Genomic DNA, 25230 nt, shown 5'->3' on the forward strand with positions numbered 1-25230 from the left:
TGAGACAGAGTCTCGCTCTGTCCCCCAGGCTGGAGTGCAGTGGCACAATCTCAGCTCAATGCAGGCTCTGCCTCCTGGGTTCACGCCATTCTCCTGCCTCAGCCTCCCGAGTAGCAGGGACTACACGCGCCCGCCAACACGCCCAGCTAATTTGTTTGTATTTTTAGTAGAGACGGGATTTCACTGTGTTAGCCAAGATGGTCTCGGTCTCCTGACCTTGTGATCTGCCCGTCTCGGCCTCCCTAAGTGCTGGGATTACAGGTGTGAGCCACCGCGCCCGGCCACTCATTCCCCATGTTAATAAAATATTGGGGAAAAAAATTATTGTCTACATTAGAATTTTATAAATGTGGACCATAGTTTATCATTCTTACAAGAATTCCTTGAGAAAGCATCCAGTTACACTGAAAAGCTGGCGAGACCTGTCTAAAAGCCCAGAGCGAAACAGCAAACAGAATCAAAACTCCCCATCTTGTTGCACAGCTCCAGTCTCCCCAAATTCCAGTCGCTGCCCCCTTCAGCAAGCCAGGGCCTGAGGAGCCCGATGGGGGACACATTGACCTGTGTCACCAGGAAGTTCTGGAAGCATCGTGATTCCCCACCCTCCCTGCCTGCCTTTACCTTAGCTTTCAGAGGAAAGTCTCATCTCCCCATCAGAAGGTACATTGTCAGGACCTGGCTTAGCTTCCATTAACTTCAGATAAAGGCCCCTGCTCATGGGAACCTGGGTCTCCTGGTGGATTCTCCTTTTTCTTCTGATTTTCTAGTTCTCAGCAGGCTGGGCCACCGCTGGGTGGCTGCTGTTAGGACAGGCATGGCTGGCCCCGGTTTTGCCCTTCATCTCTCTTCCCTCCTGTTCCTTCCCTCAGGCCGCCTCCTTGCCTCCCATCCTCTCTCCCTCTCCAGCTTGCTCTCATCCGTGCCCCGCGCATGGGCTCTCCTGGGAAAGGCCATTGTTGGGCGGCAGGATTCTGATGCCCCCCACGGGGACTATGACATCAGCATTTGGTGGTGCTCAGAGGAGGAGAGAAAGAGATGAAGAGGAGTGAGCAAGGCTTCAGGAGGGGGCACGCAGGAGACCAGCCCTGGATTCAGACTTGAGCCTGGTCCACACCAGAGGCCGATAGAAGGCTTAGATTACAGCAGGGGCAGGTTCTTTCATGAAATCAAATTTCTCTTCACTGATTTCTGAATTCACCGCTAGCTAACTAGAAGAGATGTTTAATTCAGAATGCTGCACTCCAACAAACTGAGAAAAATATTGAGGGAGGGAATACAGAAATTGATGGTATCTACTAAGTTTGATATTGAGATTTTTGTAATAAATGTTGTTGAATAAAAAAGGCATCAAGCCCCTATGTATGAGCTCTTTGAAATGCCTAAATCAGAGGGATAAAATGATGAATAATTACAGTACACAATTTTTGAATTATTGTACAATCAACTAAAATTAGAAGTTTTTAACATGCTAAAATGGAAAGTTATTCAACGGAATGGAATCCTTTAAAATATGATGGAACTGCCACTTAAGCATCAGAAGTCTGCTCAGGTGTGACCCTGGGAGCCCAAACTTTTCACGGAACAGCAAGGAACATCCCTGTGCTCCTCCTTCCCAGTCTTTTTTTTTTTAGAGGGAGTCTCGCTCTGTTGCCCAGGCTGGAGTGCAGTGGCGAGATCTCAGCTCACTGTAAGCTCCGTCTCCCGGGTTCACACCATTCTCCTGCCTCAGCCTGCCGAGTAGCTGGGACAACAGGCGCTGGCCACCACACCCAGGTAATTTTTTGTATTTTTAGTAGAGATGGGGCTTCACCATGTTAGCCAGGATGATCTCGATCTCCTGACCTCGTGATCTGCCCGTCTCGGCCTCCCAAAGTGCTGGGATTACAGGAATGAGCCACTGCACCCGGCCCTCCTTCCCAGTCTTTACATAGATGCTTAGGATTCGAGGGGGTTTTCTTCTCATTAGCAAGACTTAGGCACAATCACTATGCCTAGTACCAAATCTCTACATTCAGGAAAGAAGGTGCAACTTAGAAATATCAGTTCATGAACCATGGGTCATCTCACTCTTTGGGAAAATGCAGAGTCAAGCCAACTCTCTTGATCTTCCAGGCATACAAAACCTGCCTTGCCTCTCCCCAGTTTGAACAGTACTTTTGAACTTGGATGGAAAAGCCACATTTGGAAGGTAAATTCTTACAGGGAAGAGATGTTTTTTTCTTTTGTCTCTAGTTCATGGTACCTTGGATAGATGTGTGTTCACTGCAGAGTCCTACAAAGCACGCTCTAATGTTCAAAGGCAGGGCAGTAGGTTCTAGTAACAGCGTGGGATTTGTACGTGCTTTGTTGACTTTTTATTATGCAACAGCACCTTTTAAGTCATGTGCTAATCTAGCACATTCAGTTGTCCTATATAAGAGAGTGTGATTGTTCCTAAAATATTCACCAATCATTTGTTCTAAGTGCTAGACTCTTCTGTAGTATTTTCAGATCTTCCTTATTAAAATTTGGGAGCTAAAAAACATTCACTTGCTTCTGAAATCATGATTCTCATCCTCAAAAGTGTACAGTATTCTACTGAGACTGAAAGGGGTGTTACTGAAGCCTGCATGTTCAATGGGCTACAAGATTCTGGCTTATGTAACACTCCCGTCAGCCTTAGTAGAGTAAGATCATGTAGCTTTGCATTTTCCCAACCCCGTGATCTTCGGCTGCACAAATACACACCTATTAGCCTGAAACAAAGGAATTCATTTCCCCTGGGCTTCTCTGCAGGTCATACCACCCTTAACAAACTGCAGTCCCTACTGGCCATTACACTGCAGAGCCGTGACGATGACGGATCTCCTGTTTGGAAGAGAATGACCCAGGACAAAAGGGGTGACCAAACCATGGTCTAAGTATGATATCTGAAGCTGCTCAATCTATAAAAGGAAACCCAGTGTGAGGAATGGGAGATGGAGATGTGGAGGCCTAGTGTCTAAGGGCTGGCATTCAGGGAAAGAATTACATTTGTCTGTAATCTCAAAGGCTAGGAAGGATGGAGCTGGGTGGATTTGGGATCACCATGAAAAGGACCTACGAGTAAGTCAGGCCTGCGTAGAGGTGATCTGGAAGCCCCCAGCTGCACCCTCAATTGGAAAGGGGCTGTGGAGGGGTCTTGAACATGACTTAGCAAATGGAGCTAGATTCCTTCAATGCTCCATCCAGCCGTAAGTCAATGAAATAGCTCCCTCCTTCTTTTTCTCTGCCTTCCAAACTGAACTACTGTATCTCTTGCAAAACCAATTGGATAATTCTGTGTTAAGCTTCCTGTCTCCCACCCTGAGCAACCACAGATGAATGATGGTTGTTGCAGAGATGGGCAAGTCTGGCTTCTGAGAGCTGCCACTGAACTTCTCTGTGCTGAGCTGGCATTAGCTCCTCTCCTCTCCCCTCCCCACCCTGCTTAGAGAACACTCTCCACATTTGGAGGTTTGTGTCACCCTTCTACATGACCAGGGCTTCTGTCCCATGAGAAGAGAAGGGACAGGAGGACTCTGTCTGAAGGTTCTGAGTTTTAGATTTGCCCATGGGCCAGACATCAGGCTCTGTCCATGAGACGACCCAAGTCACCAGAGGAAAAGTGTCTGTCCCCAATCTCCACATTAAATTTGCCTTGGGCCTCAACCAAACTCAACGTTTTTTCCTCCTAGAACAGTGAGGATACAGACCCAGTTAAAAAAAAATCCCACAGGTCTTTCTGGAGTCTGGGCTGTGCTGGACAGGGTGTGGGGAACTGGGGACCTGGGTTCTGGTTAGTTCTCTGTCCCTTACTATGAGACCCTGCACAAGTCACCTGGGGACCTCGGTCCTCACACTGGAAAGTGACACAATGGGAAATAGAGGACCACCAGGACACCTTTTAGCCATGACCTATAATTAACATCTCTATGATGTGACTTCACAGGCACAGATCATCTTGCATCCTCACCCCTGACACACACACACACACACACACACACGCATGCAGTACAGTAACTGTCAATCTCAGTTCCGAGATACCCCAGGGCATCTCTGATCATCTCAAGGGATATTGATATCATTTCAGAAGAAGGAATTAATGTGAATTCACCTGATTTTAAAATAGGTAACATTTCACTCAATACTTTCTCCTCTCCCTCCCCTGGGGACGTGTAAGTGAAGATTCAGGCACAGCTCATCTAATTGGAGGAAGTTCTAAGCAGAGTACAACACAGTCTAGATAAGGAATCAGTTGGGAGTTTCTGGAATCTCAAATGGAAGAGAGGGAGGCAGTCAGAGAGCAGGGCGTGGGCAGACAAGGACTCGCCCTGTCCTAACATTACTCAGTCTGAATTCTCTTCTCTCACACCATGCTTCGTATGCCTAACCTGACACCGTACATCTGCTTGGTCTTTGCTCAACTCAGCTGCAGCATCCTCAGGAGACAGCTGGATCAGCTAGAGAGCTTCAGAATGACACACATCACTCTGCCAGACACGCACACTGCCCCAGCTCCAGCATCCAACATCTGACCACATGTCAGCAGCCACCGCTGACCTGGCTCCACCGTTTCTCCCCAGGTCTAAGCTTAAGCCGCACTGCATTGCTTCCATTTCTTCACGCTTGCTCTGTTCCCTTCTACCACAGGGGCTTTGTGCAAGCTCAGCCTCAACATGGATCTTCCCCATTCTTCACCTGGTCAACAGCCACTCATTCTTCAACCTTAGTTCGAGCATCACCAACCTCCCTGGCTATGTCAGTTCTCCCTGTTAGACACCCTGGCTGTTCCACATATCTTTTATTCAAAGTAGTTACATATTAAAGCATTCCATTTGTGCATACAATTATTGTAGAATTACTTCCCAGCAGACAGATGCTATAGGAGGGAAGAGACCTTTTCTGCTTAAGTATCTAGTGCAGCGCCTGGCCCTTAATAGGTGCTCAACAAAAATTTTTAAATGAATGCTTAAATACCGTATCATGGGTCATGTCTGGTTGCAAAAAGATAGTCATCATAATAAAAATAATAAACTATAATTAAAATATACTCATCATCATAAAAATAAATGAACTAGGCATACACTGGTGTTAAAGGTATCACTGCCTTTATTGTGGGCCATTTTAGGATGCAAAGCACAGTAGGGGTAAACAATTAAGAGAGACTTCTGTGGTCTAGGAACACAAGATCTAGTAAATATATAATGTCTCCAGCAAGAGAAAGGAGACAAGCAAGTCAGAGCAAGCTGCCCACTGGGGTGGGAGAAGGGAATGATAAAAGGGAGGATTGGAAATATACACCAAAATGAACCATTAATACAACGTTTCTATTCACAACTCAGAATTCACTGAACACAAAATGACCATTCTGTATACAATTCCAATTAAATGCATTATTGTTGTATCTGATTGTGCTAGTGCCTGTCGCTAATCCATGCCACAATGATTCATGCTTTAAAAAATAAAAGAAGCAATTGGCTATAAGGGCCACCACAGTGCATTTCTAGATAAGAGCTCAGTGACTGTTAAGGGGCACCTGCGTAAGAGCTCCATTAACAATGCTAGGCAAGGAAGAAAACCCCAGGACAGATGCCAGACGGAGCAAGAGACAAACATGCATTTATTTTCCGTTTACTCCAGATAGCTCATTAAATTTCAAGGAAACTTCGGAATTTAAAACTCACAGCAATGTAGAGAACAGGAGGGGCATCTTCAATGGAGAAGATAGTTCATCAAATTTGGAAAGTGAAAGCAAAGGGAAAGTCTGACTAAAATAACATAGAGCAAGCTATACCCTGGATTTCCTGCAAAGGGGGCTGCAGTGAGGGAGGGGCCCATCTGCCCACAGAACTCAAGCAGGCACTGGCCTCAGGAGCCCCAGATAATAGCCAGCTCCTGGACTTTTTATTCCAGAGTGAACTCTACCAGCTGGATCTTCCAGGCAAGCTTTTTATCCTGTCCATGCTAAATAAAAACAACCACAAAGTGCCAGGCATTTGAGGAAACCCTGCAATGTGAAAGAGGAAAAATAACAAACAGGGGAAACAATTCCAGAATAAATAAAAATGATGAAGGGAATAGAGAGAAATTGCTAGGAAAAAAAAATCCCCAGATCAGAAGCTCAGATTTGGGATGCTATTTGATTCATAAAACAAAAACAGAATAATGCTGTAAAGAAGAAATAATTAGAGAACAAAAAAAGAAGTTTGAAAAGAAAACAATTTGGATTGTGAAAATAATAACAATAGAAAGTGAAATTCACAAAATCTGCCAAATCACAGACCAAAAAAGTCGGACAATAGAAGATAAAAGAGATAGAGAACCACTCCTTGCATCCTTAGTCACCACCCTTTGCTCGTTTTTCCATTTTCCTTTTATCTCTCGGAATAGCTCATCAGCTGATATCTATTAGAGGAAAAGGGAATTGTCCGCCAAGAGACTAAGTTCTGAGCAGATGAATGAAAAACGTCTACCTCAAGGCACATCAGTGTGAAGTTTCAGAACACAAAAAGTTAGCAGAAGATCCTAAAAGCTTCCAGTAGGAAAAAATAAGATAAAAGCTCACCTACAAAGAAATCAAAGCCAGACAGGCACAGAAGGAACATTTGCTGCTAGAAGGTAATGGAACAATGTGTACAAAATTCTGTGAGAACTGAACATCAACCTCAAATTCTAAATTCAACACAACCCAAATGTGAAGCCACATTAGAGATTAAGACACGCAAGGATTCAAAGTATATCTCCACACACCTGTAATCCCAGTACTTTGGGAGGCAGAGGCAGGCAGATCACTTGAGATCAGGAGTTCGAGACCAGCCTGACCAACATGGTAAAACCCTGTCTCTACCAAAAATACAAAAAAAATTAGCTGGGTGAGGTAATGGGCGCCTGTAATCCCAGCTACTCAGGAGTCTAAGGCAGGTGAATCACTTGAACTCAGGAGACGAAGTTTGCAGTGAGCTGAGATCGCTCCACTGCACTCCAGCCTGGGTGACAGAGCAAGACTCCATCTCAAATATATATACATATCTTGACCCCCTTTTCCTGGGAGGTTACCTGGAAACGTGCTCCAGCTTTTGCTTATTGTAAAAGAGGAAACTAAGAAAGAAAATAGCAATGCGGTCACAGTGGCTCCAGTGAGGACCTCCCAAGAGGACGGCTCTGTGGGAGGACTTAGGAGCAAGCGGGAAGAGAGAGATCTCCTAGAGAGAGGTCCTGGGAAAACAGGGTTACCTACACAGGGAGCTGACGGTCTAGGGAAACTAGAGAGTGTGATAAAGTCACTAAAAGCAAGGAAACAATGAAAAGAACTAGAAACTACTGAAAGAGAGCAACTTCTTGTAGAGGTAGAATGGTGCTTAAGAACAAGGTCTCTGGACCTCTGTGGATTTCAATTCTAACCCTGCCACTTTCTAGCTGTGTGACCTTGAGCAAATGACTCAGCCTCTCTGTGCTTGGTTTGTCAGCTCTCAAACAGAAATCATAATGGGACCAACCTAGAAGGCCGTTGTCAGGAATAAATGAGTTATTATTTCTAATGCTCTTAGAAAAAAAAAAAAACCTGTCACCTGATTTGTGGTATATAAGATTTGCTAAATAAATTTTTTAAAAATTCTAAAAGCCATATGAAAAATATGGTCGTCCAAATAGAAGGAATAGATCCCAATGGTAAAAGGTTACAGGCTTAAAAATAAAGAATGTGATGATTTCCACGTGATAGACTAACGTCAAAGTTTAAGGACATTGTGTGTTTGGAGGGTGGGGGGGATAGGCAGGGAGTAGTATTTCTCCTAACAATAAAAAAGAGAGGCAAACATAACCTCCAGGAAAAACACCCCCCATACCTCTCCCCGCCAAGAAAACTCTTTACAAGTAAGGCAGTATCTGAACATAGAACAAACTAAAATATGATGAGATTACGCATAAATGCTAGAGTATGAGAAAGAAGATCATTGGCATATGATGCTCTGTAGAATCAGCCAGACCCTCCTCGATCAGGCGTGAATCCACAGGGCAATGTGCAAAGATGCATCAATCAACTGGGTAGGAACAGGAGACTGTGGCCTTCATTGTGAGCCAGTATTTCCCAGTTGATTCTATAGGACCAGCCACATAAATCGCTTTGATCACATTTTTCAAAAATAAATCTAAATCTAGACAAAGTTTCACTTCCTCCCCCGACAAAACATGCTCCCTCCAAGAAAACTAAAATTTAGGTCCAGTCCTTTCCCAACCTAAAGACAAGAAATAAAAGAAATAAGCAAAATATGGTTTCCAGTAACTGGGCCAGGATAAGCTAGAATTCTGGGAATTGTTGTTCTTATTAGAAATGTCGCAATCAAAGTACACATCAGCCAAGAGGGAAGCACAGCATGAATTGTGTTGCTGCTTCTGGTGTAGCAAATTGTCCCAGCATTCCAGGCCTTTTGCTGTCTTGAATCTTGTTTGGGGATAGAGTGGGGGGAGGTGGGTTGGTGAGTGTGTATTTCTTTGAGTTTCTGTATTTCACAGCTAGATTCTTCAAACCAAGAGCTTGACCTCTTAGAAAAACTTTCCCTCAAACATGCCTCCAGTCCACGGAGAATTAATCGCTGGCTTCTCTGCACTCACGAGTCCACGGGCAACTCAGTCATAGCACCTGTCACACAGCACCATCATTATGATCCCGCTACCCCCTCCCCTGCTTGGTGAACTCCAGAAGGAAAAGACTAACCATGACACACTCATCACTGTGTCCCCAGTGCCTAGTACAGTGGCACAGTCACTAGGAGTGAGGGAGAGAGAGGGACAGTGTCAGGGAGAGGGACAGAGAGAGAGAGGAGAGTGGGAGAGAGAGAGTGAATGAGAGGGAGAGGGAGAGCGGGAGGAGAGAGAGACTTTGAGTCTTACTTTCTCCCCTGTTGCCCTTCCTCCTCATTTTTGGTTTTCTCATTACTAAACATTCCTGGAATTTAGGAACCTACCTTCTGTGGACAGCGGGACACAACAATGATCAATGCCAGGATAGAAGGAGAGGTGTGAGTTGGAAGCCTGCCTGATGCCCCAGCCACCTTCCCATGCCATGCGCCCTCCGGCGTGAGTCTGTCCGCCTTGCACACCTGAACCGCACCGTCTACTGTGGACTGCAGTTTGGTGTTTCCAGTCCAGATCTTGTCCCTCGGCTCCAAACCATGCATCCAACTGCCAGCTGGTCACCTGCCTTGGGAAGTTTCACGAGCAGTTCACACTCAGCCAGGCTAACAGTGGACCCCAAGCTGCCCCCCTGCCTCCAGGCCGACCCCCATGGCTGTACTCTCAGAGGGCTGCAGATCTGGAGGGGATATTGCCTGCTTGGGGCCTTTCAATCCACCTGCCCCGGCCCCGTGTATACCATTACCTGTAGGATAAAGTTCAAGGTCCTCAGAAAAGCAGACGAGGCCTCCTGGTCATCGGTACCCATCCTCCTCCTCCATTCTCATCCCCTCTTCCAATCACATCCCCCAAATCTCAAAGACACTATGCTGTTTCTTACCTCTGTGCTTGGCCAACTGGTATGACTCTTTCAATACCCTGCAGAACACTCACCTTCTCTTGGAAGCATTTTTCTGAAATTGCTTCTGAATCCCCCACCCACGCAAGCTGATACAAGCCCTACTTCTCCTCTCCCATGAGGCCCATGGTGAACAGCAAGCACTTTCTGCTCAGGATTCAATGAAATCCTGCTGTACGCATGTGGAATGCAACTCCGAGAAGTCAGATAACTTGCTCAATGTCACATATGCTGTAAGTGGCAGAGCCATGACCCAGATTTTGCACTCCTGATCCAACACCCCTACCATGGATGGCGGACGCTTTCTGTAATTTCACCTTTGAAGCAGGAGCCTCCTGCCTGGCGCCTCCTGTCCTGAGCTCCCTGTGTTGCTGGGAGCCCAGCTCTGTGCAGGGTGGGGATGGAGGCCAGCGGATTGCCTTTCCTTACCTGCCTCTCGTGTGTCCTGCACATGGGGCCAGAAGCTGGGCTGGAAACATGGTAATCGTGGGCTCCTGCCCCACAGTCTGGAGAATGGGACTGAACCACGGGAAGCTGCCCGAGGCCACCTCCATGACTATGTGGCCTGCGCTCCCACCCACAGGTGAAGGGGGTCACTTACTTTGATTTACTGCACCTTCTCACAGAGCATAACCCTCTGTGAGAAGTTATGCTCCAGGCATAACCCTCTGTGAGAAGTTATGCTCCAGGCATAACCCTCTGTGAGAAGTTATGCTCCAGGCATAACTGCCACTAACTGCTCCAGGCATAACTCCAGGCATAACTGCCACTAACCGCTCTCTCCTCAGGATTCCTGGCCTCCATTTGGCCCCAGTCCCTGCCAATCCCCTTGGAAATAAAATTTCTGCTCCTCACAGAGTGTCCAGGCCGGGCCTTCCTTGCAGCCTTCATCCATGTCACTGACGCCTCTGGATTCATCTCAACGACGAACTCTCACTCTGCCTGTGGCCGCGCTGAACCTCAGGTGTCCTCTGCAAATCCTTAGTCCACACTCTGTTTCAGTGTCCCTTTCTAATTGTGGGCTCCTTGAGGGTGGAGACTAAGTGTTTTACTTTTGTTCCGTAGCCACAAGGCTTGGACCAGGCCACAGTAGGGACACTAAGCATTCCAGCGTCATCACTTCTACTCTGGATCATTCCACAGCCCCCCTGGAGCCTCCCTATCCACACATGCTGCCTCCAGCCTGTTCCCCACAGTGGAAGCATCTCAGGGGTAAGATCTGTGGGCCTGTAGCAAATTACATGATGCCTCTGAAGCTTCAGCTATAGCTCCAGGGCAGGGTGAAGGCCCGAGGAGAAAGGAATGGGAGAGGGAGTTTGGGACCACCTCTGGGAGTGGGGCGAGGGGGGGGTGTAAACAAAATATCCCCCCACCCAAACAACAGTGGCTCAGAGAGTTTGAGGAGTGAGGGTACTGATGGCCTTTGGGCTGTGGAACATGGGGTCTAGGAAGAGCCAAAAAGACAGCCTTGGGGGGCAGACAGAGAGCAAAGCTGAAAAACAATCCCAGAGATGCTGAAGGGGCTGCGCCAAAGCCTGGGAACCAGGTGCAAGGCAAAGAGGCTGTGGTGGGAGGAAGAGGCAGAATCTGGGGAAGGGCCCTGAGGGGCTCAGGGCGTGAGGCAAGGGCTCTCATTAGTCACGTACAACTGCATTTGCAGTAAGGATCATCCGGTAAAGGCAACCAATGACATGAGTGTGAATGCAGACCTCTTCCTCTTGGCACTGGGGAGCCATTAAAGGCTTTTTAATTAGGGAGGTGACAAACTCCTATCTCTGCCTGGAGGAGGATTCATCTCAGGAAGAAGAGATTAGAAACCAGCCAAAATGTTCGCAGCTCCATGGGGAGCTAATCAAGCATCCAGAAAGTGCTGCGGGCAATCTCTGAAAGCATCAGCGGAAAGGAATAGGCCTGCCTTGGAGACTGCAGATATCCATGGCGACAAACCACAGTTGGACATGGAGTATTTTCTCTAATCTTAACATGTAAAAGCGTAACAAGGACATTCTATCACAAAGGCACTCACATTAATGTTTGAAGACCATACATTTCGAATCCACCCAGGGTCTCTCATTATTGGAATCTGAAAAACAAAAACATTAGAAATTAATTAATAGAAATGTTCTGGAATTAGGTGGTGGTAATGGTTGCATAACATTGCCAATATACTAAAAACTCACTGAACTCTGCATTTGAACATGGTGAATTTGGTGGTATGTAGGCTATATGTCAATTTAAAAAAAACTAAATTAATAAGAAGAATGTGTGACCGGGCCCAGTGGCTCATGCCTGTAATCCCAGCATTTTGGAAGGCCAAAGCAGGCAGATCACCTGAGGTCAGGAGTTTGAGATCAGCCTGGCCAACATGGCAAAACCCTGTCTCTACTAAAAATACAAAAATTAGCTTGGCATGGTGGTGGGCGGCTATAATCCCAGCTATTCAGGAGACTGAGGCAGGAGAATCACTTGAACCCTGGGGGTGGAGGTTGCAGTGAGCTGAGATAGTGCTACTTCACTCCAGCCTGAGCAAAAGAGTGAAAATCCATCTCAAACAAACACAAAGAATGTGGTGTCTTTTCTTTGAGCACATTCAACTATGATGTGTCAGTTACACAGGGTGCGTTATGAGGTTGGAAATGCCCTGTCTCTCTGACTCTTTCACTCTTTCTCCATCTTCACGTCCTCCCCAAAGCACGTGGATCCTATTGGCAAAGGTATAAGAAGTTCAGGCTGCATGAGAAAATGATGGGATTGGAAGTCAGAAGACATGACTCAAGTGCTGCCTCTGCTGTTTCTTAGCCACAGGGCTTGTTTCCTTACCTGTAAAATGTGGGTAACAATAACCCCTGCCCTGCCAAGTGACAGGAGTTATTGTGAGCATTAAGTGAGCTCATTCAGGCAAAAGGGCAAAGCCCAATTCAGGTACTAGCTATTAGGACTGTTGGCGTGCCGTTATCCTAGCAGGTAGGACATGTGCAGTAGCCCTTTCTCACAAGTGTCCCAGTTAGAACTGCACAAAGGGCACACGGAGTAGGCCCAGCCTTCCTAAGGGATGTATTGTCCTAGACCTAAAATTATACTTAAATTATACTCAAAAACGTGTGCTCTGAGTTCAACTGCCAGCAGCCCAGAATAAACAGCCCCAGAAGCCCCTAAACCTCTTCCCCTATCCTGTCCCTCCTTGGCCCTGCACCCCACCTCATATTCATCTGACCCCCTTAGCTTTTCCAGCACATATTTGTTGACTGACTGTTAGTTAATGGTGTTGCTTTACATCATGACACAGAATAGCTCTAGGGTCATGTACTTCGCAAGATACTGGAAACACAGGAACAAATGAGATGCAAATCTTGTCCGTAAGTCACTCATAAGCTAGTGGAGGGTAGGAAGACAAGTAACAAAGATCTCTGTGGCCAGGGCTACCATCAAGATATGCCCAGGGTCCGGAGAGAGCACAGAGGAGGAAGCCAAGCATCTGCCCGCGGGGAATGTAGGGAAGGTTCGTGCCTTCTGCAGGAGGGGACAGTTGAACTGCCTCTGCAGGGTGAGTGGGAACTCTGGGAGAGGAGAGGACAAGAAAGGCCTCTCCAGGCAGAGCAGAGAGCATATTCAAAGTAACAAAGTCATCGCACATGTGTTGGGAACAGCACGGTGCCCCTCATGACTCCAGAATAGTTGAGCACATGCAGTGGGCATGAGGGCACACCAGGGGGACCACGGGGCAAGGAGGCAGGGGACAGTGAGGCTGGCATGGCGAAGGCCTCGCATGCTCCCAGGAGGACCTCTAGCCTTGTGCTCTAAGCCAGTCAGTTTCATTTTTTTAAGAACGCCCTCCTCAAACAACAACTCTTGCTGGAGCCCATTATGTAATTAGAAAAAAGGGAAATGGCTATGGTCAAATGGGGAAGGGGCCTGGAGTCTTGGCTACAGAAACCCTGAGGCTCTCAGAGCAGTGTGAGAGCAGTCACTGTGCACCACTGGGGACTACAGAGGAGGAGAGGGATGATCAGATCTCTGTCTTACAAGGACCACACTGACCTCCGCATGGAGGATGGATTCGAGGCAGAGAAGTGAAGGGATATGGACCAAGGTGATGACAGTGGGACAAAGAGGAAGATGAGCTCTGAACACAACCACATGATAAATCACCAGGAAATGATATGCAACTTGGATTGGGGGGTTGAAGTACAGGGAAGTTTCAAGGATGCCTGAAGTTTCTAGCCTGGGTGACTAGGTAGATGATTATATCATTCACTAAATTAGGAAAGCAGGAGGGATGCATTTAGGGAGGAATATTCTAGTCTCCTGGAACTACACCCAAAATAAAAAGGATAGGTTTTCCTTTAAGACAGAAACAGGGAAAGAAGGCAGATGTGTGTTATAGGATTGTATCCAATCTGGATCCTTGCTGGGGTAGCAGGGGTAAGGCCATTGATTTCTTCATCTATATGTTGCTTAATATGGCAGCTAATGAAGTCCTTATTTCAACTGAGCAATGCATTTGAAACACTTCTTGGAATCCAGTTGCTGCTTCTATTTCAGCTCCTGTGGAATATTTCAGCATGCTGCAAAAAGTCATGCAACTTGGGTACAGATATTCTGGACCATCCAACTCAAATTCTTCAGGGGCCACCAACACAGTCACACGGGCACCAGAATTCTCTGCGTACAATAGTTGGATTGATTTTGCACTCACGAGGTAGGCTAGGAAGGCTGCCAGCAGTTTAAATTCACAGTGTTTGGATTTGGTCCCAATTCAAAATGAAGTTTTAAATCAAATACAAAATATATTCTTGCACTGCCAGAGGAGCAACATCTCTGACCCCCAAGAGTCTAGTTTGAATTCAGAGATTAAATATAAACACAAGAACACCAAAAATGGTGACCCAGTATATTTCAACAATAATTTCTTTCACAGCTAAGTAGAAAATAGGCTCATTCTGCCCACAACTATTTGTTGTAATTCAAAATTCCAACATAAAGTGTGAAGCTCAGCCATTTGGATTCTGGCATCAAGCAGTTGGCAGTCACGGTGGAAGCCAAAAATGAACTGGCTTTGAACTCCAGTTCTTCTACTAGGAGCTGTGTGGCCTTTGGCAAGAAATTACCTTTCTAAGCCTCAATATTCTCATTTCTACAGAAAGGCTAACAATAAAATACTTACCTCATAGAACTGATGTGAGAATCAAAAGATAGAATACTGTGAAAACAGTAACGTACCATACAGATGTCAGTGGCTACTCCTGGATGAAGGTCATGAAGTGGAAGATTCAAGGTCAGAAATAGGTGAGCATCTTCAGAGCAGCTGGTTTGCTTCTACCTTGCTTGAACCATGAGCTGTATGATTGCTCAGGTCCTTGTTCAGTGCATTGGGTGCCACATTCCTGTTCTCGGTGTGAGTCAGACTCCATGAAACACATGCTTGTGTTAGCCTCCTTCTCAACTCTATTGTTTGTCTTGATTTCTTTCTTCCTTTTATTTCTCAGTTAACATAGATTTATGTAACTGCTATGGATTAAATATTTGTGTCCCCACCCACACCCCTGCCACCATAAATGCATATATTGAAGTTGTAATCCCTAAGGTGATGGTATTTGGAGGTGTGGCCTTGCAGAAGGTGGGGGGTGATTAGGTGATGAAGATGGAGCCTTCATAAATTGGATTACTACCCTTATAAGAAGAGACAGGAGAAAGATAATCTCACTCTGCTATGTGAAGATACAGCAAGAAGGCAGCTGTTTGCAAACCCTGAAAGAGAGCCTTCACCAGAACCTGACCATGCAGGCACCTAATCTTGGTCTTCTAGCCTCCAGAACTATGAGAGATCAATTTGAGTTATTTAAGTCACCCAGTTTATGATATTTTTCTTATAATAGCCCAAGCTGACTAAAACAGAAATCCTGTTGTGTTTTGAACCATCTTTTGTCCATGGATATATACAGCAAAGGATAGATAGGTGATAGATTAGATAGATAGATAGATAGATAGATAGATAGATAGATAGATAGATACATAGATACATAGATAGATACATAGATAGATATGATATTATAAATAGAAAAAATGGAAAAATGCTTAGAGAATGAACACAGTAAATGTAGATAGATAAGCAAATGGAAGATGGATGCTTTCCTGCCGTCTTTCTCTGGGCTACGTTGTTTGCTTGCTCCCTTGACTATGCCAATTACTACTGTGCAAAAAGTACTCAAAATAGAACCTCTAAGACTGGTCTTGGTCAGGGCCTCTGCCACTTGAGAGTGGAATCATACTTACCATTGTGTTACCCTCTGAGTTTCCGTTTTCTCTCCTGAAGAACTTACATGATACTACCTACCTCATGTAAGTTCTGCTATGAGAGTCAGATGGAAAATGTACTTGAAAGTGACCAGCTCATGGCAGATACTCAATGAAGCTGAAATTGAATTCCCATCACAGCCTCATTAAAAGACCCAGGTCACAGTTCCTTGTAATCTTCATGTAGCTGGGCTCACTGCTACAGTTCTTGCCATGATTTGCTTGAAGTCACATATATGGAGCCTATGTCCAAATTCACATTCAGGTCTGCGGGACTCCAAAGCTCTTGCTGCTGTTTCATTGATGGTGCAACATTTAAACAGCAGAAATCTCACAAACACAGAAGGAAAAGAGAGAATTCAGAGAGTAATGTTTCCAGATTATTAGGCGCAAAGTCGCGGGCTGCTCCCAGTTTACAAACGGGGTGTCCAACGTTCATTTGTAGATTTTTGTAAAAGCAGGGTAACATTTTCACATAGAAACAGTACTACCAAAGTCAGCTTTTCCAGCATATAACTCGGGACCTAAAGGCACTATGGTTGGTTTATACAGTCTGCTTTCATGGGAAAACCCATTCACAGTCCAGTGGAGGATTCCAGGAATGTGTGGGAACTGTCCAAAATGTGAGAGAAGAACCCTGGCCTGGGGATCAGGAAATCCAGTCTTTAGCGCTGGTGTCGCTAACTTGTTGCAAGGCATTGACAAGTTACTGCCCTTCTCTGGGTCTCAGTTTTTCCATCTAACAGAGACTCAAGTTACACTTGGTGGTTTCTAAGGGCTTTTCATCTCCAAAATTCTGCATCTACATGCATACACCCTCCTACATCATGATTCCAACAATGATACTGCCTTTCTTTGGTAGCCTGGTACCCTCTGTTGAGATAAAGGAAGAGGATAAAGGAAGGTTTGCTCTGAGTAGGGGAGAGATGGGGTGAAAGGGATGATGTTTTATGTATGAGGACTCCTCCTGGGACAGTTCTGGCAAATCTGATGAGATAACCACTTGTGGTCCCCAGCATGGGTTTTGGAGTCAAACTGCGTAGAATGATCTAGGGTAGAATGCTGGCTTCACCACTTACCATCTGTGTGGTCTTGAGCAATTCATTTAATGTTCCTGAGCCTCCATTTCCCCTCTATAAAAGGGGAATAATAATAACAATAATAATAGTAGTAGCTTTGTCATAGGGCCCTTGTGAGGATTCAAGAAGATACTTAACGTCAAGTGCTCAATATATATTCGTTATATCATCGTCATCATCATCATCACCATCATCATCATCACCTTCCCTTCCTCCCATTGAGAGGTGGATAAACTGGGTTCTGACTCTAATCCTGGTTTGCTGGGTGACTTTGGCAAATTTTTTTCCCCCTCTTTGGGTCAGCTTTCTTACGTATCAAATGCCTGGATTATACCAAAGCAAGGGTACCTAACCGGCCAAGTGCAACACAGCTGGTCTCCATCTCCAGGGCCTCCTGCTCCATTGAGCACATCACACCACATCATTCCCCACTGAAAACCTTTCATGGCTCCCCATTGCCCAGGAGTTAAGGCCCAGGTCTGGCCGCATGGCCCTGCATGATCCACTCCTGCCTGCCCCCTTGCCTCACCTCCTCTTCCATGCCTCACTCTCCACTCCAGGGACATGTACATGGTTCCCATCTCAGTGACTAGGCTCCTCTGCTTCCTCCCAGTCGAAGGTTGACCCTCCACCCAAATCTGTCCTTGGAGTCATTTCCATGACTCAAAAACCAGCTCTCCATGGGGCCTTCTCAGAGTTCCCCCTTGGCAAATAATCACCCTCCTCTGTGCTGACTCAGCATTCCAAAGAGAAGGCCACAGTGCAGTAGGCAAAAAGTGAAATTGTTGAGAGTCAAGCTACTGGATTCCAGTTGTGGGGGAGCCAACAGTGAAGGGTAATGCCCATTCCCTGGGTGGCTGAAGGCAGGTTACTGCTCCTCTTGGGGCCTAGTTTCCTTCTCTGTCCAGTTAGTTAGGAGAGATGACCTCCAAGGGTCTAGGTGAAGGTTGCTGCCCCACTGCCTGACACAGCTGGTCTTGGATGTGGATCTGATGCGAAACTGTGATCATCACTCAGGATCTTTCTCAGTGAAGCCCAATTCCGTTCACTTCCCCAGGATCTTCTCACATGAAACTCCTGAAGTCCAGCCAGGCTTCTCTAAGGGGCCTACTCAGTCATAATTAGCGGAGACCACTCACTCATCATTGAAACATGTCAGAAGAGTCATTTGAAAGAAGTAATCATGCCTGGCTCAATGGTAGGGTCCATCCCAGCAGGCAGGTGAGCACCTGGGGTGCTTGCAAGAAGCAGCAGTGCTTGGTTGGGACAGGCCCCGGCCACTCCCTTTCTCCCTTCCCAAGCCACATCCAGTCACAAGCAAATCCTGCAGCTCCACCTCCAGTGGGGGACCCTGACCACTTCTCCCCATGCACGCACCACCACCCAGTCCCAGCCACACTGCTCTCTCCCACAGCTCCAGCAATGGCCCCGTAGCCAGTCTGTTTCTGCTCCTCACCAGCTCTGCTCCTCACAGCAGCCAGAGGAACCTTCTGGAATGTTAGATCACGCCACTCCTCAGCTCAAAACTTCCTGTGCTCCCCGGTCTGCTCAGTAAATTCCAGGACCCTACAGTGGCCTCAGGGAGTCTGGCCACGGTTCCGGACTCACCTCCTGCCACCTCTTCATCATCCATGGTGGCTTCTTCCACCTCAGGGACTGTGCATGAGCTGTTCTTCTGCCTGGCAGATTCTCCCTAAGCCTCCTTCTCTCACTTCATGCTGGTCTCTGCTCCAGTGACCCTTCCTGGAAGGAACTTCCTTGGTCCATCTGATCATCCCCCATCTCATTACCCTGCTGTCTTTTTCTTCTTAGCACTTTATCAGTATCTGACGTTAGATCATTATTCTTTGTTTTCTGTTTTTCCTACTAAAATATAGGACCTTCCTTTCTCTCCTGCCATACCCCCAGCACCTGTGATAATGCCTCACGTGTAACAGGCTCTCTCCTAAGAGGTGCTGTATGGCTAATCGCTACAAAGGTTACGTTTAGTCGGTACCCGTGCTCTTTCACCAAAGCTATTTCCACTTTTTAATGACAGTCATAAAGTTTTAGAGCTGGGAGGAAGAGCTCTTTTTGGCCCTTTTGATATTTTGATAAAAGCTATGAATCCTCTCTCCACAAAATGCACATTCACCTAGAAACATGCACAACATTTTAGGGGGCTCAAAAAGCTGTCAGATTACCTAGAAACGTCTTTTAGTTAATGGGCCCCCAGATATAGACCACCTCCTCACCCCACGCTCCAAGAGGGTAAGTGCTTGCTCAAGGTCACACAGCTCTAACCTGGTGGGAGTTCCCCAGACTATCATGGCAATGGAAAGAGAATTCATACTCAAGGGAATTGGATCTAAACCCTTGTTATAATATTTAATAATGCTTGGTCCTGAGTAGGTCTTGAGCACCTTATGCCTTAGAAGTTCTATTTCTTCAGTTATAAAATGAGCTTAATAATACTTCCTCCATCTTCCAAGATAGCAAGGGCAGGTTGAATGCTTCTAATGTGTGCACCTCTGACCACTCTCTGAGTTCATCTAATGACATTGGGCCCACCCAGGTAATCCAGGATAATCTCCCTATTTTAAGGCCAGTGATGAGTAACCTTAATTCCAACTGCAACCCTCATTCTTTCCTTTACCACACAATGTAATTTATTCACAGGTTCCAAGGATGAGGATGGGGCATCTTTGGGGGACCACTATTCTGCCTGCCTCCTAATGGGCTTGCCCACACCTCCCTGTACCACCCTGCAGTTCACTCGCCTTGCTGCAGCCAAAGTCTTTTTTTTGTAACACAATCTGGTTATGTCACTGTATTAGTCCGTTTTCATGCTGCTGATAAAGACATACCCAAGACTGGGCAATTTACAAAAGAAAGGGGTTTAATGAACTTACAGTTCCACATGGCTGGGGAGGCCTCACAATCATGTTGGAAGGCAAGGAGGAGCAAGTCACATCTTAAGTGGATGGCGACAGGAAAAGAGAGAGCTTGTGCAGGGAAACTCTCATTTTTAAAACCATCAGATCTCACAAGATTCATTCACTATCACAAGAACAGTGCAGAAAAGACCTGCCTCCATAATTCAATTACCTCCCACCGGGTTCCTCCTACAACACATGGGAATTGTGGGAGTTACAATTCAAGATGAAATTTGGATAGGAACACAGCCAAACCCTATCAGTCACCTCTATGATTAAAGCCATTATATAACTTCTCACTGCTTTTAGAAGTAAATGCAAAAAAAAGCATACAATTTTCTAAACCCTCCTGAACTTGGTGAACAGTTTTCACCCATACTTGCAGTCTCATTTCCCACTTGCTCCCTTTGATCTCTCTGGCCCAGTCACACTAGCCTTTCAACCCCTCCTATTCAGCTTACTACATCCAGCCCCACAGCCTTTGCACATGCTACTCTCCCCGTCCGAGACACGCTTCCACTGGACAGCCTCTCTTCACCCCCCAGGCCACAGCCAAGTGTCCCTTCCTTGTAGGGGCAGTCCCTGGCCTCCTCAGCCTGCTCACATCCTGATTGCACCCTCTCACAGGGCACTGTTGTAGCTCCTTCATGGCACTTAGTGCAGTTTGCAAATTTACATTTGTTTGCATACTCAGCTGATGACAGCATCCTTCAAAAGGAACAGTGCCTGTTGGTCTCATCATTGTGTTTGCAGCAGTGGCTGGCACATGGTAGTCAATAAGCACTTGTTGAATGGAAAAATAAAGGTGATTTTTTTTTCAATATACAGTTGAGCTCAGAAGGTCAAGGGACTTGGCCGAGGCAACCCAGCTAAAGTGTTGGGGGATGGGTGAGCTGGGATTTGACCCAAGTTTGACTGACTTCAAAGCCACAACACCACACCATCTGCATTTCAGGCTACTATTTATGGGAGGGGGCTGGAGATGGCTTTATTCATCAAATTTTCCCAGTGAAAAAGATGAAGGTGGTATTGATCTCTGCAGCCCTCAAGGGGCCTCATGCCTTGGGCTTTTGTCTGATCAATCCTGTGGCCAGTAACCAGTGGAACTTCCCACCAGTAACATGTGGAAGTTCTCACCTGTTCCTGGTTATGTCCTCCTGGCCACTTTGAGAGGTGAGCTCCTCCAGGCCTCACCATTGACCAGTGGTGACTACCTAGTCCCCAGTGTCCAGTGTTCACCCAGACATCTGACACATACGTGTGTGTGGCCTCTGGAGGTACTCAGATAGCAGGATCCCCAGCAGAGGAAACTCCATGGAGCAGAGCCCTGCAGGGGATCCCGGGGAGACAGAGGACCCAGGGCTGGGGATCCCAGCTGTGTGACTGTGAGACATTTACCCCCTTGTCTTGGCCTCATTGCCCTGAGTGTACAATGAGGGGCTGGATGCGTGGTGCTTCCTGCTAGAGCATTCTGTGATTCTAGTGAGTATCTAGCACAGTCTTTGATTCCAGACTTCATGGACGCTCCACATAGAAGAGACCCTAGATATAACTAGATTTAGTATGTGGAAGGGACTTGGATTTAAGTCCCAGAATAGAAATCTCTGTCCATTAGAAGTGCCCTCCAGTGCGGGCTCCTACCCAAGCCTCATATCCCACTGGACACGTCACAATCCAGGGTGGTGATGTGCTACCCAGCTCTGCCTCCCCCGGGTGGGGCCTCGCAGTTGCCACTATTTCAGGCCCAGATGCAATCAAAAAAGTAAGTTCAATATGGAAGGCTTAAGCTTCACATGAGATGCATGTGTATACATATATTAGATTAAAGATGGCTTCAAATTCTTTGCTACTCCTTCCATTGAGAGATAGAGTCTAATAAGCCTCCCCTTAAATCTGAGCTAACCTAGGTGACTTGCTTGACCAATAACATGCAGGACAAGTGACATTCTTCATCTTCTGAGGCTAGGTCATAAGAAGCCTAAAGCACCCTCCACATTCTGGGGGATGCCAGCTACCAGGTAAGAGGTTTGACTACCATGAGATGCCATCCCTGAGAGGCCTTGTGTGCTGACTCCTGTCAATGGTCCCAGGTGAGCCTTCCAGCCACCCCCACCAAGGCAGCAGTCAGGTCAGGGAAGCCATCCTGACCCTTCCAGGCCAGCCCATCCACCAGTCACGTACCACAGAGTCATCTCAGTCAATGCCATGAGGAACAGAAGAATCACCCAGCTGAGCCCCGCCCAGATTCCTGACCCATTAAATAATGAGCTATAATAAAATAATTATTGTTTTAAGCCACTAAATCTTGAGTCAGTTTGTTTTGGAGGGATAACTAGAATAGAACATGTATGTGGGGGCAGGAGAAAGGGAGGCAGGTCTAGTTTGTGTGTTTCTGTGTGTAACTGCATCTATGTATTTGTATCATGATGAGGACAGACTAGTTGTGTCTATTTTTGCAAGTGTCTATGAGTTTGCCTGTTATACAGTTTGTACTTCCATGAGTTTGATACGTGTGTGTCTGTGTGTATATTTATGGCAAAATAATGAGGCAAGTCCTCCTGTATAAAATCTAATCCTATTGCTTAATCACCTCCTTGCCTATTTATGAAAAGAGCCAGTGCAGACCAGAGATGTATGCACATGTATATGTATCTATACAAGGAGAAAATATGACTGAGGAACAGGTTAAGATTGGACCCCAGTGTTCTCAGGGCAGTTGTGTCAGGCTCCTTGGGCATCCTGAACCTTTGCCCTCTAAGCCTAGGATTGGTCACTATGAGCCAGGCAGTGGGCAACTCAGATCCACCCTATCCCTATTCCAATCCCCCCAGCAGGCAGCAGCTCCCAGAGGATTTCTCATGGGTTAGAAGTAAGTGTTATGCAAAAACCAGTTCCATGGTGGGTCAGATACATTTGGAAACACTAGATAAAACAGAGATAAAGATGACTTTTCCCCAGTAGTTTTTCAATGCCTTTATTACATCACTACATTGTCAGTCTCTAACAGGGAATGTAGAATGAAGCATTTGCCAAAACCTCTAATCTTGAAACCCCTTTCGTACTGAGCAAATAGTGATATTTGCGTGTCAGGTAACTCATTTTGGAGAAATCCTGCTGCAGAAATATCCAAACCTGGGAGGCGGTCATCCACACTTCCATCTCCATCTGTCCCCCAGGGAAGATAAGGTAGTTGCAAGATATTCAAGTCTCTATGGCGAGACTCAGAAAAGGATCCATGTGAGAGTTAGGAGAGAAGAAGGGCAATAAAAATGATTGGCAAACAAGAGTAGCTTGTGCCATAGTGAGGAGAGACAGAGAGACAGGGAGAGGCAGAGAGACAGAGAGAGACAGAGAAGCAGAGACAGAGAGATAGAGACTGAGAGTGACCCGAGGTCAGAGCAAGGGGAGGTTGACCCAGCCTGCCCAGCTAACATTACTGTTAGCGTAGTGCATACTCTTTGTGCAGTCCTTATTGCAAAAAGACCCATGGGCATGCACGAAGGTTTCCTTCTTAGCTAGGCCATGACAAGTAAGTCAAGGTTTCCCTTTCTCAAGCATCTGCGTTGTCTCGCATATTACCTGTGTCTTTCTACCTCCTGTACTTTGATGCTTTGCTATCCAGGGTGTGGCTGGCCCACAAACCTTCCCAGGGCCAGGCCTTGTCTGTGAGTGCACCTTTCACATACAAACCAACCAGTCCAGAGCCCAGACCCCAACCACCTCTTTTGTCAGGACGTCATCCTCTGGGCCACTATCCACTGTCCTGTTCACCCCAGGGCCTGGGATCAGACAACTAGGGACAGCCTGTGTACTCCGGAACCCACTGAAATTATTCACGCTAGCCAGCCCTAAGCCCGTTTACCCTGTCTCACCTGTTCCTTTCCACAGAAACCACAATAAAGACTCTTGTCCACATTTTCCCCTTGCTCTCTCTGCCTCGTGACCAACCCAGTGCTTCCCCATGTGGCCTTGTGTGACGTGGCGTGCCTCCTGACTTTAGGGACCTGTGAGCACCACAAACTTCCTCCTTCGTGACAGTCATTTTCCTGTCTGTCTTCCCATACCCAATTAAAACAAATCTCTAGTGCCCTTAAGACACTTGGCATCCAACAGCCACAAGACCAGAAGGCAGAACTCAGCAGAGACAAGCACGATGATGTCAGAAAGTTGACATACGCAGGAGGGATTAGACAGAATAGTTCAGGAAGAGTTTTAGCACAGGCACGGACCAAACCAAAAAGACACTCAGCCAGTAGGAAAGGACATGTCAGCCCTGGCTACACCCACGGATAACACCAGCAGCTTTCTGTAATCTAAACACACAGGCTTTAGAATCGGACTGGTTAAGCTCAAAACCTAGACCCATTAGGCACTATCTGTGTGACCTCGACCTAGTCATTTAACTTTTCTTTGCTTCACATTTTTCATGAATGGGGATGATGATGTACTGCTATTGCGAGGATTAAGTGAGAATGAGGGTAAAGTACTTAGTATAGAAACTAGTACATAGTATGCATTCAATAATGTCATATTTTTATTACTACTACTACTGAAACATAGAACTAAATAGCAACAGTATGATGCATTAACTCATTTGTATTGAGAGTCTACTGTGTGTGCCACCTGGGCCGGCGCTGTGACAAGCATGAGTGTTTGTCACGGTTCAGAGCAGACAGACCAGCAGGGACTGGATTAGGCAAGTCCAGTCACACGTTCATTGAGCATGTAACAGGTGTCGTGACCTGTGCTAGGCACTGAGTTCATCAGTGGGGCAATTACGAAGATAACTAAGACAGGATCACTTGAGTTACTCATAGCCAAGCAGGAAAAACAGATGCAGAAACTAATATCTGTAATCCAATATGATGCGTGCTGCATCCAGGCACAAACAAAGGGCCAGGTACCCAGGAGGGGAAAAACCTCCTAGAGAAAGGTGGGGAGGGGTCAGGGAAGACATCTGGGAAGAGCTCAGGTAAGCGTTGACCAGGAGGACGAGGGAGCATGTGGCAAGAAGCAAAGGCTTCAAGGAGACAAGAATAACCTTGGCCTTATAGCCAGTGAGGACACCAGAACACAGAGTGAATGGGAGCAGGGCCAAGGAAGGGAGAGGCTGCGTAGAGATTAGACTCTGCGATTCAGGAGAAGAGCTGAGAACTGAGGGCTCCACTGAGGTATACTGCCCAGGACAGTGACAAAGTGACCCAAGTCTTGGTTGCAGAGGAGCTGTCTGGGAGCCTAGGGGTATGGAGTGGCTCCGGGGAGGTGGAGGGATGTGGGTAACAACAGCTGCCACAGAGCGAGGACCAATTGTGTGCTCTGTGCTGTGCTGGGCATGTATACTTATACCTTCTTTCGGCCTCTCTCTCTCCCCAGGGGGACGTTTAATTAGCATCAGCTTGGAAATGAAGATGCT

At 46.5% G+C, this 25230-nt stretch overlaps 1 protein-coding gene and 1 long non-coding RNA gene across 18 annotated transcripts in view; one reads left to right on the top strand and one right to left on the bottom strand.

Annotated features, from left to right (window-relative positions):
* Positions 1-25230, bottom strand: part of LPIN1 (lipin 1) — a 158874-nt gene that overhangs the window by 110625 nt on the left and 23019 nt on the right. For 8 of the 17 annotated variants that reach the window (XR_010136362.1, XR_010136358.1, XR_010136359.1 and 5 more), the window contains exon 1: positions 622-950. Coding sequence is in view for 5 of the 17 variants with exons in the window: in XM_054548373.1 (XP_054404348.1) it covers positions 11556-11612 (57 nt within the window). In the remaining 12 variants the exon portion in view is untranslated. Of the gene's footprint in view, positions 1-621; positions 967-9958; positions 10272-11555; positions 11613-25230 lie in introns of those variants that run through there. The other 9 variants (XR_010136364.1, XR_010136363.1, XM_054548384.1 and 6 more) reach the window with 4 other exon arrangements.
* LOC112132011 (uncharacterized) lies at positions 920-12006 on the top strand. The gene is made up of 5 exons (XR_008522515.1): positions 920-1773; positions 2113-2188; positions 8956-10493; positions 10595-10741; positions 11284-12006. It is a non-coding gene; the product is annotated as an uncharacterized LOC112132011 (long non-coding RNA).

This window comes from Pongo abelii, chromosome 12, assembly GCF_028885655.2.
Source record: "Pongo abelii isolate AG06213 chromosome 12, NHGRI_mPonAbe1-v2.0_pri, whole genome shotgun sequence".
In the NCBI taxonomy this organism is placed as follows: domain Eukaryota; kingdom Metazoa; phylum Chordata; class Mammalia; order Primates; family Hominidae; genus Pongo; species Pongo abelii.